At 40.0% G+C, this 17,748-nt stretch overlaps 1 protein-coding gene across 15 annotated transcripts in view; it reads right to left on the bottom strand.

Moving 5' to 3' along the window:
- DLG1 (discs large MAGUK scaffold protein 1) overlaps positions 1-17,748 on the bottom strand; it is a 740,792-nt gene that overhangs the window by 550,321 nt on the left and 172,723 nt on the right. For 7 of the 15 annotated variants that reach the window (XM_045030006.1, XM_045030008.1, XM_045030017.1 and 4 more), the window contains exon 5: positions 1,533-1,583. The exons of the other annotated variants lie outside the window; for them this stretch is intronic. In XM_045030006.1, the coding sequence (XP_044885941.1) occupies positions 1,533-1,583 (51 nt within the window). The remainder of the gene's footprint in view (positions 1-1,532; positions 1,584-17,748) is intronic. 15 annotated transcript variants of the gene reach the window in all.

The following is a 17,748-nucleotide window of genomic DNA, read 5'->3' as shown; positions in this document are numbered from 1 at the left end:
TCTTGCTCTCTACCCCCCACAAATCCTCCCAGGGGACAAAAGGGAAGTAAACAGTTTGCACCACAGATGAAATTGTGAATTTCCTCTATTTCCCTTGCTTTAAATCACCACTCACCACATCAAGACATCATAACAGAAATAAAAAGTATCATTTCCTCATTAAGATCTGAACTGAAATTCATATTCTAGAGTTTGTCAACATTACTGCTTGAATGAGAAGGGTCTCTGTTGAACCCCTCCATTTCTGCTGACTGATTACAAAAGAGGCTAGGTGCCTTAACAAAATCTGGGTCTCCCACTCAGTGCTATTTACTGAGTACTACTACTCTGCTAGATTTAGTGTCTGTTTATTTTATTTGTCATTTACAAGTAAGCTGCAGGGCTTGTTTGACAATGCTATGGCTCTAAGTGGAATGCAAGCTCATGGAAGGACAATGGAAATTACAACAATGACAAATGAGCTTTATTGTTAAATATGGACTGCTCAAACTGTTAACAAAAATCGCCAGAAAACTTGAGCACAAAAATATCTCTGCAGTTGCCATATACACTGCTCAAGTCTTAGAGAACCTGGAATGCATACAGATGTCAAAATGCTTGTTTTAACCGCATCATAAAGGGCCATTAGAGCAATGTGTATGATAATTGCAGTACCAGTTTCATGCTTAAGGTTTTGAGATTTTTTTTTAACTACTTGAATTTTTCACAGTACTCAAATGGCAGAAAATCTCAAAAACAAAATAAAACTCATTTATTTAAATTAAATATATTGCCAGAGCACTGCAACAATACAGAGTCAAATATCATTTAATATTACAGTTTAGATTTTCAGTCTACAATGTAAAGTACAATACACTATACTGTTAATGAATTCTCTGTTATTCTGTTAAAATGTTTATTAGCTAGGTAGATAAGGAAATCAAGTCATGACAACAAAGAACCTAATATATATCTCAAAATGTTTGGTTTAACTGCAACATCTAAGAATTTTTCGTCTCACCCAAGCTAAAATACAAGAGCAGTTGGTACACAGACTTCAGTACTTCTACCTTCTATACCCGGGCCCAATTTGCAATTAAACAGGTGCCAGGGCTCAAGCAATCTTTTGACTTTCATAACTGATGAAGCGAGCCCAGGGTTACCGGGGCTATGAACTTCAAGCTTAGAGTTGCTGGGGCTCAGCCCTTGCAAGCCCTGACATGAATTAAGCACTGGTCTATAGTGTACTGATATAATTATCAAAACTCACAAGACAGCAATTTTGGAATGGCTATAGAAGTTCCAGCTCAATTATCAAAACAGTATTTAACAAGTATTAAATTAAGAATATAAAGTGTGTGCAAAAGCAATAAAATGTGTGTGCCTTTCATACTCACTACTCAATACATTTCATATTTAGGTTAAATTAATAGATCTAAAAATAAACAGTATTGCTGTTTAACCGCAGGAAATCAAGAGGCCAATCTTTCAATATACAAATAGTATGAATTTCCTTCCAAATACAATTTATGGGAAAGCATTTAGAATATTACCCTTTCAAGTGTAATTTCTTCATATTCATAATCTGCATCCGTGCCATTAACCTAAACGAAGGAAAAAGAAAAAGGTTCTGTAGAATTTTCCACTCCACATAGCACAGAACATTTGCTCAGTACTCTGATGGCTTACTCCCATCTCTGCAGATTGATTCAAAATCCCCTGTAAGCTTGTATGCATCCCAGTATACCCCCTGCTCTAACCACTACATTGTGTGCCATACACTCACTTGAAATCTGAGTTTCAGCCAGGCTGATTTAGATTTAAGTTTTTAAACCCCCTTGTGTAGCTGTATGCATGTTAAAGATATGAGTTCTACATACTTTGGAGTAATAATCTTCTTTAATGACTTTGAACAAAATGAAAAAATCTCTAGAGATGCTAGAGATTAAATTATTTATTTTATGTTTAATCTAAAGAGATGCTGAGACCACCATTCTTGCCACTGTACCTATTCCTGCTAAGTGGCAGCCAGGAAATGGCAATTCTGCATACTATTTGTCACTGTAAACTAATAAAAATACTTAAACTTTTACTCAACATTCACAGTAATATTTGTCATTTATTATATATTGTAAACAAACCTTCAATAAAAAGAGGAAAATAAAACAGAATGTTTTGTAAGTTAAACTTAAAACTCAAATATTCTTTCAAAGTTTTGTTCCAGGATTTGGTGTAGCATGTTTCTGTCTTTAGAAATGAGTTGCAGTTAAGAGGAAAGCTTCCTCACCCCAAGATGAGATGCCTGCTACTGTCTGTGTTGGAGTTGAAATCCTGTGCCTTTCTTGGAATGTGAAAACCATTAACAGTTCAGTGGAATTTGGCAGTAGCTTTTTGCTCCTGTTGCAGTGGTAGGGATGCTCCAAGCAATGTCTTCAAAGCAGCTGTGTTGCTAAGCCAGTGTCTGGCAAAATAGCATAGCTTTACCCTGTTGTCAGCAATAACAGCTCATTCAAGTTAGGCTTGGATTTCCTTTGGATTTTTACAAGAATACCCATAGTGGCCCAACTTTCTATAAACATTAATGTTACTGTCTTAATTTTCCAACCCAGAGTAAAAGCCTCCTGGTGTCATAGGTCTAGGAATAGCTCCTTGCACATAACAACACAGTTTTATTTCTGGTACTAGGCTATTTCCTCTATTTTTTCTTCTTATCACCATCATGGAGTTTTATGGGTTGCTGTACCTTCTAATCAACATCAAGAACCCTTACCCAGTGTCCGTCTGCTTTGGCCACAATGGTTTTTAGCTACTAACTGGTGGTGCCTTCACCTGAATGTTTATGGCAATCAGGAACCTCATCTTACCTCCCCATATAGTTTCAACTATCCCCAAATTGGTGTTTATCTCTATGATTAGCCTGATACCTTGTACATATACTCTGTACTCATTGCCAGTTGTTTACTATTACCAACTACTTTTGAGTACCATTTGGCACAGTTAGCTCTACCTTGTTTTCCAGTTTCTATTACCAACTGCCCTCTAGGTGCCTCTGTCAGTCACCTACTGAAATTTGAATACTGGTCTTTGTCACATTTATCTTGTGTTTCCCTTACTGGAAATAGATGATTTTATCTCACTTCTATGACCGTTTTGTAATTCTTTTTCATGCCTTATTTGATTCATTTAATTTGATAAGTTGGACACAGGGGTCACTCCCTTTACTAACAACTGCCTGGATCTTCTGATCTCAAAGCAATACTGTCCACAACTTCTGGCCTCATTTGAAGTCCAATTCTCTGATCACATTTTAATTTTTCTCTGTGTTTAAACAGTTCATTCCCACTTCATCTGACTACAGAGGTTTAAAGCCACTTAAGCACTGATTCTGATAAATTCAAGAATTAATCCTGTAGTCTGTTGTACTCTCTTTTCCTGCTAATGCCAATCCTTGAGTGAATTCAATTATATGAAGGCATGGGTGAGGACTTCATCTTACACTGCATTGAGTAAAGTAATGTGTGGGAGTGATATAAAGAGAAGGAAAATTCAGATTAAAAAGTAATACCAAATTTATAGACATCATAGGCAGATGGAAGGTTTGAGTTGAAGAGTAAGCCAAAGAGGAGGAGTTGTGTTTGAAGATGATCCTTTTGCCCAAACGAAGCACTGTTTAACATTCAGCTGGCTGAAGTTGAGACAAAGTCACAACTTTCCAGGAGAGTCAGGATTCATTAAAAGGTATTGAAAGATTTGTACGACATTGACAGCTAACTAGTGTAGGACTGAGATCTTATTACTTGTTCCATGAACCATGTTGTTTGAGTCTGCTTCTAAAATTGTCAGTTTAATGAGCAACTACTTGTTAATGCCAATTCCTTGTTGCAATACAAGATGTTTTCCTCTACAATATTTTTAAATAGGTTAGTCACAGTTAATGCCATTTTCAAAGAAACTATATTAAGTTCTAACTGTAATTTTACTACTTTACTTTCAATTCCTTCATAGCTGATTCATTACACAGATGTTGCCACTTCTTTAGTCTTGTTCCATTTCTCAAATCTGGGTTCAAAGATGCCCATTCTACAGAAAGCGTATCACAAAGTTTTGAAGGATTTGATCACCACAAGATCACAAGGCCTATCTTTAGCCTTAACTTTGCTAGATTTTATGGTATTTAAAACAGTATTCTCATCTACTGTATTACTTGTTTTCTATTTTGGAGGTTTCAGAGTCTTGCTGTACAGTTTTAGATATCTTTCTTTTGTAGCCATTGTTTTCAAGACATTTGTAAAGGGACTTTTTCCTATACTCATGTTTCTGGTGAATGCTGCAGAACTCTGTTCTGGTATTACTCATAATTCAGCTACACAGACAAATACCATTCTGACATAGACAATAATGCGGTTTAAATTTTCTTTTTCCTACTTTTCTGGTGTCTGCAAATATCAAGACTATGTCTGTAGGACACTACAGATTAATTAAAAAATTTTACTAAAAACATATGACTATTATTTTGGTTATGTTCTTATAGATTCCTATTGGTTTATCTTATTGGCCATGTATGTAGATCAACTATTTAAAGTATATCTCCAGAACCTACCAAGAGCTTCTTTTTTATTTTAATTTCAAAATTGAGTGCTCACATTAACTCAGTTGGTAACTTGTCCATTTTACTCGTTGAATATTATAAACATTTGATATTTCACTCCTTGGCTAAAAATCCATGAAGTACTTTTATTAGAATATACTACTACTGTAACGTTCATCTCACTAGGCTTCCTCCTCCCTCGGTGCTCTACACACAACTAACCAAATTGCTCAGATATGGATATTCTCAAGGTTAGCCATTACTTTCATATCTGTGCTAATTACTGACGTGTTCAATTAAGTTTAACATTTATCAGTGGATTATTAAATTCCACACACCATTTTATCTGCACAATCTACTTCATGTGTATCATGATCATTGCATTCTATTAATAATTTATCATTAGCTTCCTTCTTTGCCTCCATTTTCTGGGTATCATGGATTTCCTTTTCTTCCTTGAAAAGCTCTTCCAAGAGACAATTGTTTTTAAATATTTTGGATTGTTTAGATTTTAGTTGATAGTAATGAATATAAATCATAAGTTAGGAATTGTAGAAAATTAATAAGAGAAGTCAGCAGAAACCTATCCCTAGCAAAGTTAAGGACAATAAGGATTTTTTTAAAAATATATTAGGAACAAAAAGAATCCTGACAATACTATTCATCCATTACTTGATGGAAATGGTAGAATTATCAATAATAATGCAGAAAAGGCAGACATAGTCATTAAATATTTCTGTTCTTCATTTGGGAAAAAATCAGATGATGCAGTCTCATCATGTGGTGATAACACACTTTCCATTCTATTAGTATGTCTGGAGGATGTTAAACAGAAGCTACTAAAGACAGACATTTTTAAATTAGCTGGTCCAGATAACTTGCACCCAAATCTTAACAAGCTTAAAAGAGCTGTCTGAGGGCATCGCTAGATCACAATTGTGGTTTTCACAATTCAAGAAGGATGTTGATAAATTGCACAGGGTTCAGAGAAGAGCCACAAGAACCCTTAAATTATTAGAAAACATGCCTTATAGTGATAAACACAAGGAGCTCAATCTATTGTGCTTTAACAAAGAGAATGTTAAGAGATGACATGATGATAGTCCAGGAGTACCTACATGGGGAAATAATATTTAATAACAGGCTTTTCAGTGTAGTAGAGAAAGGTATAACATGAGCCAATGGTTGGAAGTTGAAGCTACACAAATTCAGATTGGAAATAAGGTATACATTTTAGTGAGAATAATTAATCATTGGAATAATTTATCAAGCGTCATGGTGGATTCCCAATCACAGACAATTTTTAAATCAAGACTGGGTGCTTTTCTAAACAATATGTTCTAGGACTTATTTTGGGGACGTTCTATGGCCTGTGTAATAAAGAAAGTCAGACTAAATTATCATAATGGTCCCTTTGGGCCCAATCATCTAATAATCTAGATTTAGTTGTTGTTTTAACATTAAGTGGATGACTTGAATGCTAAGTCAATTTCCATTGCTACTGAAACACTGTTTTCTTCTCTAATATTATAAAGCCTCATGGCACATTAAATTGGCTTTCAGGATACATTAATACAAAATAGTAATTACTATCTTCAGTGCATTTCCTATATTCTTAACATCCTAAAAATCACAGCTTGAAAAACATTAGCTAAAACTAAACCCTTCCATAACACCTATGCAAAACTGTCATCATATAAAAAAAACACCCAGCATTTGTAAACACTGCCTCAGCACAGTTCCTGAGATACCCTATACTTAAAAAGCAAAGTAACTGTGGTAACTTGGCAATTTAAAATAAAATGGTGACCACAGTACTGCATGTATATATTCTTCATTTAAAATGTGAGAGACACCAGTACTGATAATTATTTGTTCTTAGTAGAAAAATGTATACAAACTTAAAGGCTAGGATTTTCACAGGAGTCTACTGTCATAATTTCAAAGGTTTAAGGCCAGAAGAGACCATTAGATCATCCAGTCTGACCTCCTATATAGCACAGACCATTACACTTCATCCAAATACCCCTGTACTAAGCCCAACAAGTTTAGACAAAACCATTTTGATCCTCAGGAGTCTAAACTGTGTGCCGAACCCACCACTCACACAGGCCTTAGACTTTCTAACAGAAACTGGATCAAAGCATATTGAACATATGCTCTAGTTCAAACAGAAATTATTTCAGGGAAGTCCTACAGCCTGGATTCTAGCTTTATTTATTGGCTACATCTACATTGCAGACCTCTTGTGGCAGTTTGTAATATAAATGTAGCTACACACCACAGTGAAAAGTAGGCTGCGTCCACACTGCTGTGTGTAGCTAATCAGGTCAGGGAAAGGCAGCAAGAAAAGACTCAGCAGAGGGGAAGTTGCTGGAACCTTTCCCCACTGCCTCCCTTTGCCAGAGTCTTTCACTGCAGCAGATAAAGAGTCCGGCAGCTTCCCATTACTGGAGTTTTTCCCTGTGGCAGGGAAAGGTTCTGACAGCTCCCAGTGCCTCCCACTGCTGGGACTTCAGAGTCGGATCAGTTACAGATGACAGTACTGTGGAGCTGAAGATGGAATTGGAGGCAGAGTCACCAGTGATCACATAGTGTTCTGCAAAAGTGTGGACGGATGCCTAAGTTGCCGCTCTACAGATCTCTGAGACAGGGACATTCTTGAAGAAGGCAACAGATGAGGAGATTGACTTTGCAGAGTGGGTGAAAATAGAGTCTGGAGGGGTCATGTTGTGAGCTTGATAACACTGTCTAATGCAATTTGAGACCCACTTAGACCGCCTTTGGGCTGATATTGTAGATACCCAGTGACCAGAGTGTAGACATTGAATCCTTCAGGGTGCAAAGGGAGGCATCAGTCTTCTCTGCAAAGAGCTTTGTGACCTCAAAGGAGAGGTTCTCAACAGTTGACTGCACCTCTTTTGGAAAACCCAACGGAGAGCCATGACGCTTGTTGCATCACCGTGGAGATGGACCTAGCTGCTTTGTCTGCCGCATCAAAGGCAGATTGCAGCAGTGTCCTTGCCACTACCTCTCCCTTCTATATAATGGCCTTAAATAGGTCATGATATGACTCTGGCATCCCCTCAATAAAAAGAAGACTGAGGGGGGATTTGTCAACTGTCTTCAAATACGTAAAGGGCTGGTATAAGGATGTCAGTGATCAATTTTTTCCCATGTCCACAGAAGGTAGGACAAGTAGTGACAGGGTTAACCTAAAACAAGGAAGGGTTAGGTCAGATGTTAGGAAAAACTTTCTAACTGTAAAGATGGTTAAGCACTGGAATATGTTACTATGGGGGGTTATGGAATTCCTGTCACTGGAGGTTTTGAAGAACAGTTTTGGACAAACATGTCACAGATGGTGTAATTTACTTGGTCCTGCTATAGGCAAGGTGCTGGACTTGACTTTTTGAGGTCCCTTCCAGCCCTACATTTCTATGATTCTGCAACCCCCCAGATCCTTGTCTGCAGCACTAACACGGTGTTCTCCATTTGCATTCATTCATCTCCATTTTTCCTTCCTAAGTGTAGTACTTTGTACAGTTCTGTATGGAATTTCATCTTTTCAATTTCAGATCAATTATTAAATGTATCAAGGTCACTTTGAATTCTAATTCTGTCCTTCAAAATGCTCCATCATCCAAGTCATTAATGGAATAATACTGGACTCAGGACAGACACCTATGAGACCTCACTAGATATGACCTGAGAATCTGATAGCGAACCACTGATAACTAATGATATTGATCAGAGGGGTAGCCATGTTAGTCTGGATCTGTAAAAAGATCCAGTAGCTCCTTGTGGTAGGAAAAGTCTCCATCAGCAGGAAGCCACTGGAGTCTTTTCCCACTACCAAACTGTATTAGGAATTTAGGGTAAAAACATGATAGGGATGTTATAATTATCCAAGCACTACAAATCACGACATTCAGAGTTAAGGTTACATTAAATCCAAACATATTAAGATACGTAAATACACAGTAAATGTGCCAAATAACCCAAATTCCACCCTGTAGTGACAAGGGGAAAAAAAAGAGTTTAAAATCTAGTTTCTTTCACTCTAGATATAGAAACACTATTATGAACTAATTACAATTAGATGTTTATTGTATTGTGTTTACTACTAGTCTTAATTTTGCATTTCCATACTTTAACACATTTTGACTGTTGCCAGGGATAGCGCTTGAAACACTGGCGCAGCTGAGCAGAGTGTTGGATGAATACTGTGTTCCCAGCTGAATGAGACTGTAGAGAAAGAACAGTTTTGTTTTGTTTGTTTTTTACACCTGAAATCAATAAGCAGAAGAGGAAACAGATACTTATCTTACTGAGCTGAGAACCTTGGCTTCCACATGTAACTGCGATCAGAGAATCTTATGTCTTCAGAGACAGGGCTGTTTGTGGGACATTATTCCAACATAAGGGAGCAATTGCTGATAAAGAGAGATCAAACCTTGGAGAAATGTGTCCAAATAACAAGGGCTGCTAAACTAACCAAGGAAAGGATCAAAAACAATAACAGCCACATACTCAAGTCAAAAGAACTTAAAAGGCAGGACAAAGACAGACCAACAGAGAATGCAGGTTTCATAGTAAGAACATAAGAACATAAGAAAGGCCGTACCGGGTCAGACCAAAGGTCCATCTAGCCCAGTATCTGTCTACCGACAGTGGCCAATGCCAGGTGCCCCAGAGGGAGTGAACCTAACAGGCAATGATCAAGTGATCTCTCTCCTGCCATCCATCTCCATCCTCTGACGAACAGAGGCTAGGGACACCATTCTTACCCATCCTGGCTAATAGCCATTTATGGACTTAGCCACCATGAATTTATCCAGACCCCTTTTAAACATCGTTATAGTCCTAGCCTTCACAACCTCCTCAGGTAAGGAGTTCCACAAGTTGACTGTGCGCTGCGTGAAGAAGAACTTCCTTTTATTTGTTTTAAACCTGCTGCCTATTAATTTCATTTGGTGACCCCTAGTTCTTGTATTATGGGAATAAGTAAATAACTTTTCCTTATCCACTTTCTCAACATCACTCATGATTTTATATACCTCTATCATGTCCCCCTTAGTCCTCTCTTTTCCAAGCTGAAGAGTCCTAGCCTCTTTAATCTTTCCTCATATGGGACCCTCTCTAAACCCCTAATCATTTTAGTTGCCCTTTTCTGAACCTTTTCTAGTGCTAGAATATCTTTTTTGAGGTGAGGAGACCACATCTGTACACAGTTACCGAGATGTGGGCGTACCATGGATTTATATAAGGGCAATAATATATTCTCAGTCTTATTCTCTATCCCCTTTTTAATGATTCCTAACATCCTGTTTGCTTTTTTGACCGCCTCTGCACACTGCGTGGACATCTTCAGAGAACTATCCACGATGACGCCAAGATCTTTTTCCTGATTCGTTGTAGCTAAATTAGCCCCCATCATGTTGTATGTATAGTTGGGGTTATTTTTTCCAATGTGCATTACTTTACATTTATCCACATTAAATTTCATTTGCCATTTTGTTGCCCAATCACTTAGTTTTGTGAGATCTTTTTGAAGTTCTTCACAATCTGCTTTGGTTTTAACTATCTTGAGTAGTTTAGTATCATCTGCAAACTTTGCCACCTCACTGTTTACCCCTTTCTCCAGATCATTTATGAATAAATTGAATAGGATTGGTCCTAGGACTGACCCTTGGGGAACACCACTAGTTACCCCTCTCCATTCTGAGAATTTACCATTTATTCCTACCCTTTGTTCCCTGTCCTTTAAGCAGTTCTCAATCCATGAAAGGACCTTCCCTTTTATCCCATGACAGCTTAATTTACGTAAAAGCCTTTGGTGAGGGATCTTGTCAAAGGCTTTCTGGAAATCTAAGTACACTATGTCCACCGGATCTCCCTTGTCCACATGTTTGTTGACCCCTTCAAAGAACTCTAATAGATTAGTAAGACAAGATTTCCCTTTACAGAAACCATGTTGACTATTGCTCAAGAGTTTATGTTTTTCTATGTGTCTGACAATTTTATTCTTTACTATTGTTTCAACTAATTTGCCCGGTACCGACGTTAGACTTACTGGTCTGTAATCACCCCTAGAGCCCTTTTTAAATATTGGCGTTACATTAGCTAACTTCCAGTCATTGGGTACCGAAGCCGATTTAAAGGACAGGTTACAAACCATAGTTAATAGTTCCGCAACTTCACATTTGAGTTCTTTCAGAACTCTTGGGTGAATGCCATCTGGTCCCGGTGACTTGTTAATGTTGAGTTTATCAATTAATTCCAAAACCTCCTCTAGTGACACTTCAATCTGTGACAGTTCCTCAGATTTGTCACCTACAAAAGCCAGCTCAGGTTTGGGAATCTCCCTACCATCCTCAGCCGTGAAGACTGAAGCAAAGAATCCATTTAGTTTCTCCGCAATGACTTTATCGTCTTTAAGCGCTCCTTTTGTATTTCGATCGTCAAGGGGCCCCACTGGTTGTTTAGCAGGCTTCCTGCTTCTGATGTACTTAAAAAACATTTTGTTATTACCTTTGGAGTTTTTGGCTAGCTGTTCTTCAAACTCCTCTTTGGCTTTTCTTATTACACTCTTGCACTTAAGTTGGCAGTGTTTGTGCTCCTTTCTAGTTGCCTCACTAGGATTTGACTTCCACTTTTTAAAGGAAGTCTTTTTATCTCTCACTGCTTCTTTTACATGGTTGTTAAGCCACGGTGGCTCTTTTTTTAGTTCTTTTACTGTTTTTCTTAATTTGGGGTATACATTGAAGTTGGGCCTCTATTATGGTGTCTTTAAAAAGGGCCCATGCAACTTGCAGGGATTTCACTTTAGTCACTGTACCTTTTAACCTTTGTCTAACTAACCCCCTCATTTTTGTATAGTTCCCCCTTTTGAAATTAAATGCCACAGTGTTGGGCTGTTGAGGTGTTCTTCCCACCACAGGGATGTTGAATGCTATTGTATTATGGTCACTATTTCCAAGCGGTCCTGCTATAGTTACCTCTTGGACCAGCTCCTGCACTCCACTCAGGATTAAATCTAGAGTTGCCTCTCCCCTTGTGGGTTCCCGTACCAGCTGCTCCATGAAGCAGTCATTTAAAGTATCGAGAAATTTTATCTCTGCATTTCGTCCTGAAGCGAAATGTTCCCAATCAATATGGGGATAATTGAAATCCCCCACTATTATTGTGTTCTTAATTTTGATAGCCTCTCTACTTTCCCTTAGCATTTCATCGTCACTATTATTGTACTGGTCAGGTGGTCGATAATAGATCCCTAATGTTATATTTTTACTAGAACATGAAATTTCTATCCATAAGGACTCTATGGAACATGTGGATTCGCTTAAGATTTTTACTTCATTTGAATCTACACTTTCTTTCACATATAGTGCCACTCCTCCCCCTGCACGACCTGTTCTGTCCTTCCGATATATTTTGTACCCCGGAATGATTGTGTCCCATTGATTGCTCTCAGTCCACCAGGTTTCTGTGATGCCTATTATATCTATATCCTCCTTTATCACAAGGCACTCTAGTTCACCCATCTTATTATTTAGACTTCTGGCATTTGTGTACAAGCACTTTAAAAACTTGTCCCCGTTTATTAGCCTGCCTTTTTCTGATGTGCCAGATTATTTTTTATGTGACTGTTTATCATCTGATCCGGCCCTTACATTATACTTTTCAGTCCTCTGCTCCTGACTATAACCTGGAGATTCTCTATCATCAGACTCTCCCCTAAGAGAAGTCTGTGTCCGATCCACACGCTCCTCTGCAGCAGTCGGCTTTCCCCCATCTCCTAGTTTTAAAAACTGCTCTACAACCTTTTTAATGTTTAGTGCCAGCAGTCTGGTTCCACTTTGATTTAGCTGGAGCCCATCTCTCCTGTATAGACTCCTCCCAGTCTAGAATGTGTACTGGAAAGTGGCAAAAACACCAGAGAGAAAAATGCCCAGACTATGGGAAAGGTGCAAGGAGGGTGGGAAACCAATCTACTTCATGTCCCGATGCCACAGCTACCCCAGGAAGAAAAAAAACCCAGCAGCTCATGCTGTGACACAAGAAACAGAAACTATCTTCAGTGGAGCATGGTAAATCCGAAGTCTCTCAATGTACACGCACTGCAGAAGGCAACTGTCAGCCATTCAACCTCCATATTTGCAAATATTCTATTAGATCAATGATCAATTTGGCTCCAACTGGACTGTGAAGCAACCTGCAATGTTGTCCAAGGCAGGGCAGTGCAAGCCACAGATTTGATTGTAGGACAAAACGAGAATATTCTCAACATGACAGAGAACAGGACAGATTCTAATCACATAAAAGGTCATATTCCAAGGAGATATATATATTTAAAGGACAAGCTGAAGTTGGAAGTGGCATTCCTATGCGCAACCCATGAAAATATCAAAACACAAAATTGCATTACCCCTTGTGGAGCCATTCAAAGAAGGAACTAGCAAACCTGCAAACCAGAAGCATCACTTTCGCCACTGGAACTAGCACAGAGTTCATCAGCAGCTTAGCAGAGGTATAAAAACCTTCATGTAGAAAGGAGGTACAAAAACTGAGAAACTGTATCAGCTGGAGCATGGAAAAGCTCACTGACCCATTAACAACCACCAGGGTGGATTTGATTTAAATCACTAGTCAGGAAGACTCGATTTAATCATAGATTTCTACATAAAAGTGCATTCTCCTCCCTAGTCATCTGACCAAGTTTCCACTTCTTGTAAGCTTCCTTTTTGTGTTTAAGCTCACTGAAGATTTCACTGTCAAGCCAAGCTTGTCGCCTGCCATATTTGCTATTCTTTCTGCACACTGGGATGCACAGACTTAATGGAAGTGAGAAACAAGCTCAGACAAGATTGTAACTTCCTGAAATTAACTTTTAGTCACTAGAAAGCATGTTTTATTTTGCTTGTAACTATACCAGTCTCTCTTATTCTTGCTCAGTATCACCTAAACCTCTATTCTTTGTTAATAAACTTATTCTTGCTGTATTACAAAACCATCTCAGGGCTGTGCATTAAAATGGAGGCTGAGTCCTCAGCTAGCCAAACAGACTGGTGAATACTCTTGTCTCACTGGAGGAAGATAACTTAATTTCTGTGAACGTCCACAGTGAGAGGGACTGAATACTCCAGAGAGATGTCCCTGGTGAACTCAGGAATGGGGGTTCACTGACTGTTACCTGCAAGACTGGGTTTGGACTGACCAAAGAGTCCAAAGAGTTGGCTGGCAAGCCAGACAGGCTGGTGTGTGAGCTAGCTGACACATGGCTTATTAGCAGCAAAACACTCACTTGCTGAGGCAGAGAAGGAACACGGGCTCACAATTCAGGGTACCCCAAAAAAGACATCATCACAGTATCAAGTCAAATGTGTCACAGAATTATATTACATCAGCACTATTACCTTTATCAACTAAACTTGTAATCTCATCAAAAGCATTCCGTTAGTTTGACAGAATCTATTTTTCATAAAACCATAAAACTGATTGGTATTAGTTTTCGTACCCTTGTGATTCTGCATTAATTGATTCCTATATTAGCTGTTCCATTATTCTGTCCAAGATCCAAGTCAGACTGACAGGCCTATGATTGCCTGGGTCGTTCTGTTCACCGTTTTAAAATATTGCCACAACACTAGCTTATTTTACAATATTTTACAGTCCAGAAGGCTCCTTGGTCAGCAGGCAATGATGTGGGCTTCGCTGACGCAGTACAGGCACTGTTGGTACTCACTGCTCACGGAGAAGGAGTGCGGGCATGAAGCACAGTTTTTGAAGCCGATTTTCTGGGGCATAATCCCCAGGAAAGGAGGTCTCCCTAACGGAGGAAGAAGTCTGAAAGCAAACCTAACTAACTAAAACACTACAAGAACAAGAAAAATGACTATCTACAACTATATACACAACAAGAAGGAAGAACAGACAACCAACTCTCTTAGCTAGGCTAAGAACATGGAGGAACAGAGGTTCTAACTCTGGCCATGCGACAGTAAGAGGGAACTGGAGGTGCATCAACCTGCACAGCCTCATATAACCTCGGCTGCAGACACGAGGACAATACACAACTGCTACAGAATTGTTCTGGCTGCAGCGCGTGGCACACATGGACACCCCATACCTGGAATCCATAGAGGGACCATCACCTAAAGAAGGACTTTTGGATACAAGTTATCTGGACCCCTGATTTAAAAATGTCTAACTTTAGAAGCTGCTTTTTAACATCCTCCTGAGTTAATACTGGAAGGTAAAGTGTTTCATCATTGTCATCATCAGACATGACAATATCATCTTTTTTCCCCAAAATACTGAACAGAAATATTTATTGAACAGTTCTGCTATTTGCTTTATATCTATCTACACAGAGATATTTAAATTTATAACTGCCTTCACATTCCCTCTAAGTCAGGTTGTTGTTTATAACCAGTGTCATCTCCTTTCTTCATTGTGGCTTTCTGGGCACCTAGTAACTGGTGTCTTGAGCCTAATACCTTGTATTAGGCCAGGGGTCGGCAGCCTTTCAGAAGTGGTGTGCCGAGTCTTCATTTAGTCACTCTAATTTTAAGATTTCGTGTGCCGGTAATACATTTTAACATTTTAGAAGGTCATTTTCTATGTCTATAATATATAATTAAACTATTGTTGTATGTAAAGTAAATAAGGTTTTTAAAATGTTTAAGAAGCTTCATTTAAAATTAAATTAAAATGCAGAGCCCCCCCAGACCGGTGGCCAGGACCGGGCAGTGTGAGTGCCACTGAAAATCAGCTCGTGTACCGCCTTTGGCACGCGTGCCATAGGTTGCCTACCCCTGTATTAGGATAAAGCATCTTTCAGAAAGACATCGAAATTTGACAGGAAAACCAGGACATACAGAATTAAGTTATCCAACTCACCATGTTCTGGAAGGACATGAGGCACTACTTGGCCAACCATAACTCTGCATTAATGAAGTTTTGGGCACTCAATTTTCTTGTTTTGTTTTTTTTTAAATAATTTCTCAGTTTCCCATATTTCACAGTACAGCCCTCCTCCTCCACTGCTCCTGATTGCTTGGCAACATTTATCTCAGCCACAAAATGCAATGGCTGCGTGTTGGTTCCTTCACTGACTCTAAACCACCTTGTCTTCTCTCTGCTTGCCAAGTACAGTCAGGATCTCCCTCCTCAGCCCTCTTCCCTGGATAGGCCAGTCATAAGCATGGGGCCCAGAAGCTGAGAAGACAGGGAAGAGGATGACAGGACTACCATGAAGTCAGTGGGGGCATTTTTTGAAGGGAGGGCGTGAGAAGAAGGATTATGCAGAGGTCAAGATCACGGACTTCGGAAACCAGGGTCCAGTCCTTGCTCCAGACTTCTTTTTGTATGACCATGGGCAAGTTCTTTTAGTCTCTGTGTCTCAGTTTTTATCCGTAAGATGGAGATAACAGCACATAGCTACCTCCATCCTACAAGGGGGTGCTGTGAGGACAAATCCATTAAAACTGCAAGGTGCTCAGAAGCAACAGTGATGGGGGCCAGACAGATACCTTTCATTGATTGAGGGATGTGGGGGTTTGGGGAGGACAGAACTGAAGCCCTCACTGTACAGCATTGACCCCCTCCTTTCAACCCTGCTCTTCCCTGCACTCTTCAAATTACACTCTCTCTCTCTCTCTCACACACACACACACACACACACACACACACAATTACTCCTCACAGATTAGACCTTCATCTCTCTCCAAAAACTCATACTCCCCTACTACTGCTTCCAACTTCTTCAACATTCCGTCCACCATGCTCATTGCTCCAAGATCATCCATCCCCAGTTCCACCCTCTTCCTTGCCATTTCATGCCCCTGGTAAACTTGTGGAGATAGGAAGATGGAGGGGCTCTGAGGAATGCATATACCAGCAGAAAGCAGCAGGAGGGTGGTGATGCAGAATCCATACCCTTGAGTCATTCACTTACTGACAGGCTGCCTGAAAACTCTGACTATTAAAAGAGCCCTAGTCTTGCTGCACATCTGCATTTTAATCTGTTTGGGAAAAGTGACTTGTAGATTCAAACTCTCAGTTTAATAACTTAATTTAATAACTAACAACTTAACTTAGCCATTGTAGCAGGGTGGACCCTGCTCCTGCTGTGAAGGGGTTTAAAAAGTGGCCTGGCAGGGCTTGAGAGCAGTGGCTCTCAAGGCTGAGCTGATTGGGGAAGTGGCTGCAGCTGGGGGCCACGCCCCAAACAGAGCAACAGGGCCTTATAAGAAGGCAGGGAAGCCAGAAGACAGACAGTCTCTCTCTGCCTTCAGAGGGAGATAGGCCTGGCTGCTTAGGAGCTAAGTACCTAGGGTGAAGCAGGGCTGGGGAAAGGCTGAGGAGCTGAGGAGCTCTAGCCAGGAAAGCCCCAGGCACAAGGCCAACGGGTACTGGGGGTTGGCAGAGGGCAAGCCCAGGGGTTTAGGCCAAAGCAGCAGGTCCAAACCCAACCCTGCCAATGATGAATAAGGCTGATACTGCAGTCCTGCCCCAGGGTGTGGGGCTAGACAATGACTGACAGTAGCCACTACTGAGGCCGAAGTGGGGATAGTAGGGTGGGGGGGGGTTTCCCGAGGCATGGGGAAACCCATGAGAGAAAAGGGGTTACTGCTGGGGGCAGCACCTTAGTAACCATGGAAAGGGCACCGGGGTCCAGGACAGGCCGGGCCAGAAGGACAGGCGGATCACCGGCCTGCAGGAGGGCGCTCTGAACGCTGTGGACTGTGCTAATTCCCGGAAGTGACCAGAGGGAGGCGCCGCGGGGGTGAGTCCGACCCGTGTACAGCCATACTCTAGCTGTTCGATAAACTTGCTGAGCAAATGAGATAAATTGGTGGATGATTTGAAACCATGGTTTAAGCCCCAAGTGTGCACAAAAAAAAAAATATTTTAAGAACCAGTTGATTTTTGTAATAAGTTTTTTGGGAGGTGGTACCTCAGAAAAGCCCTTGCTAAATGCCTCCCACTGCACTACCAACAGTACCTTGCACAGGCCATTAAAGCATGGCAACAAATGTCCAGATGATGCAAGGTTACCACATGGAGTTTGATTAGCACTTACAATAACTGATCTTTATAACAGTAAAAAATGCTCAACCTTAACTGTAACAGAGCTAATGCTCTGCGTATAAACAATTCAGAAAATTATTGTA

The sequence above is a fragment of the Mauremys mutica genome, chromosome 9, assembly GCF_020497125.1.
Source record: "Mauremys mutica isolate MM-2020 ecotype Southern chromosome 9, ASM2049712v1, whole genome shotgun sequence".
Lineage (NCBI taxonomy): Eukaryota > Metazoa > Chordata > Testudines > Geoemydidae > Mauremys > Mauremys mutica.
The sequence above is the reverse complement of the archived record's forward strand: the minus strand, read 5'-3'. Positions and strand labels throughout refer to the sequence as shown.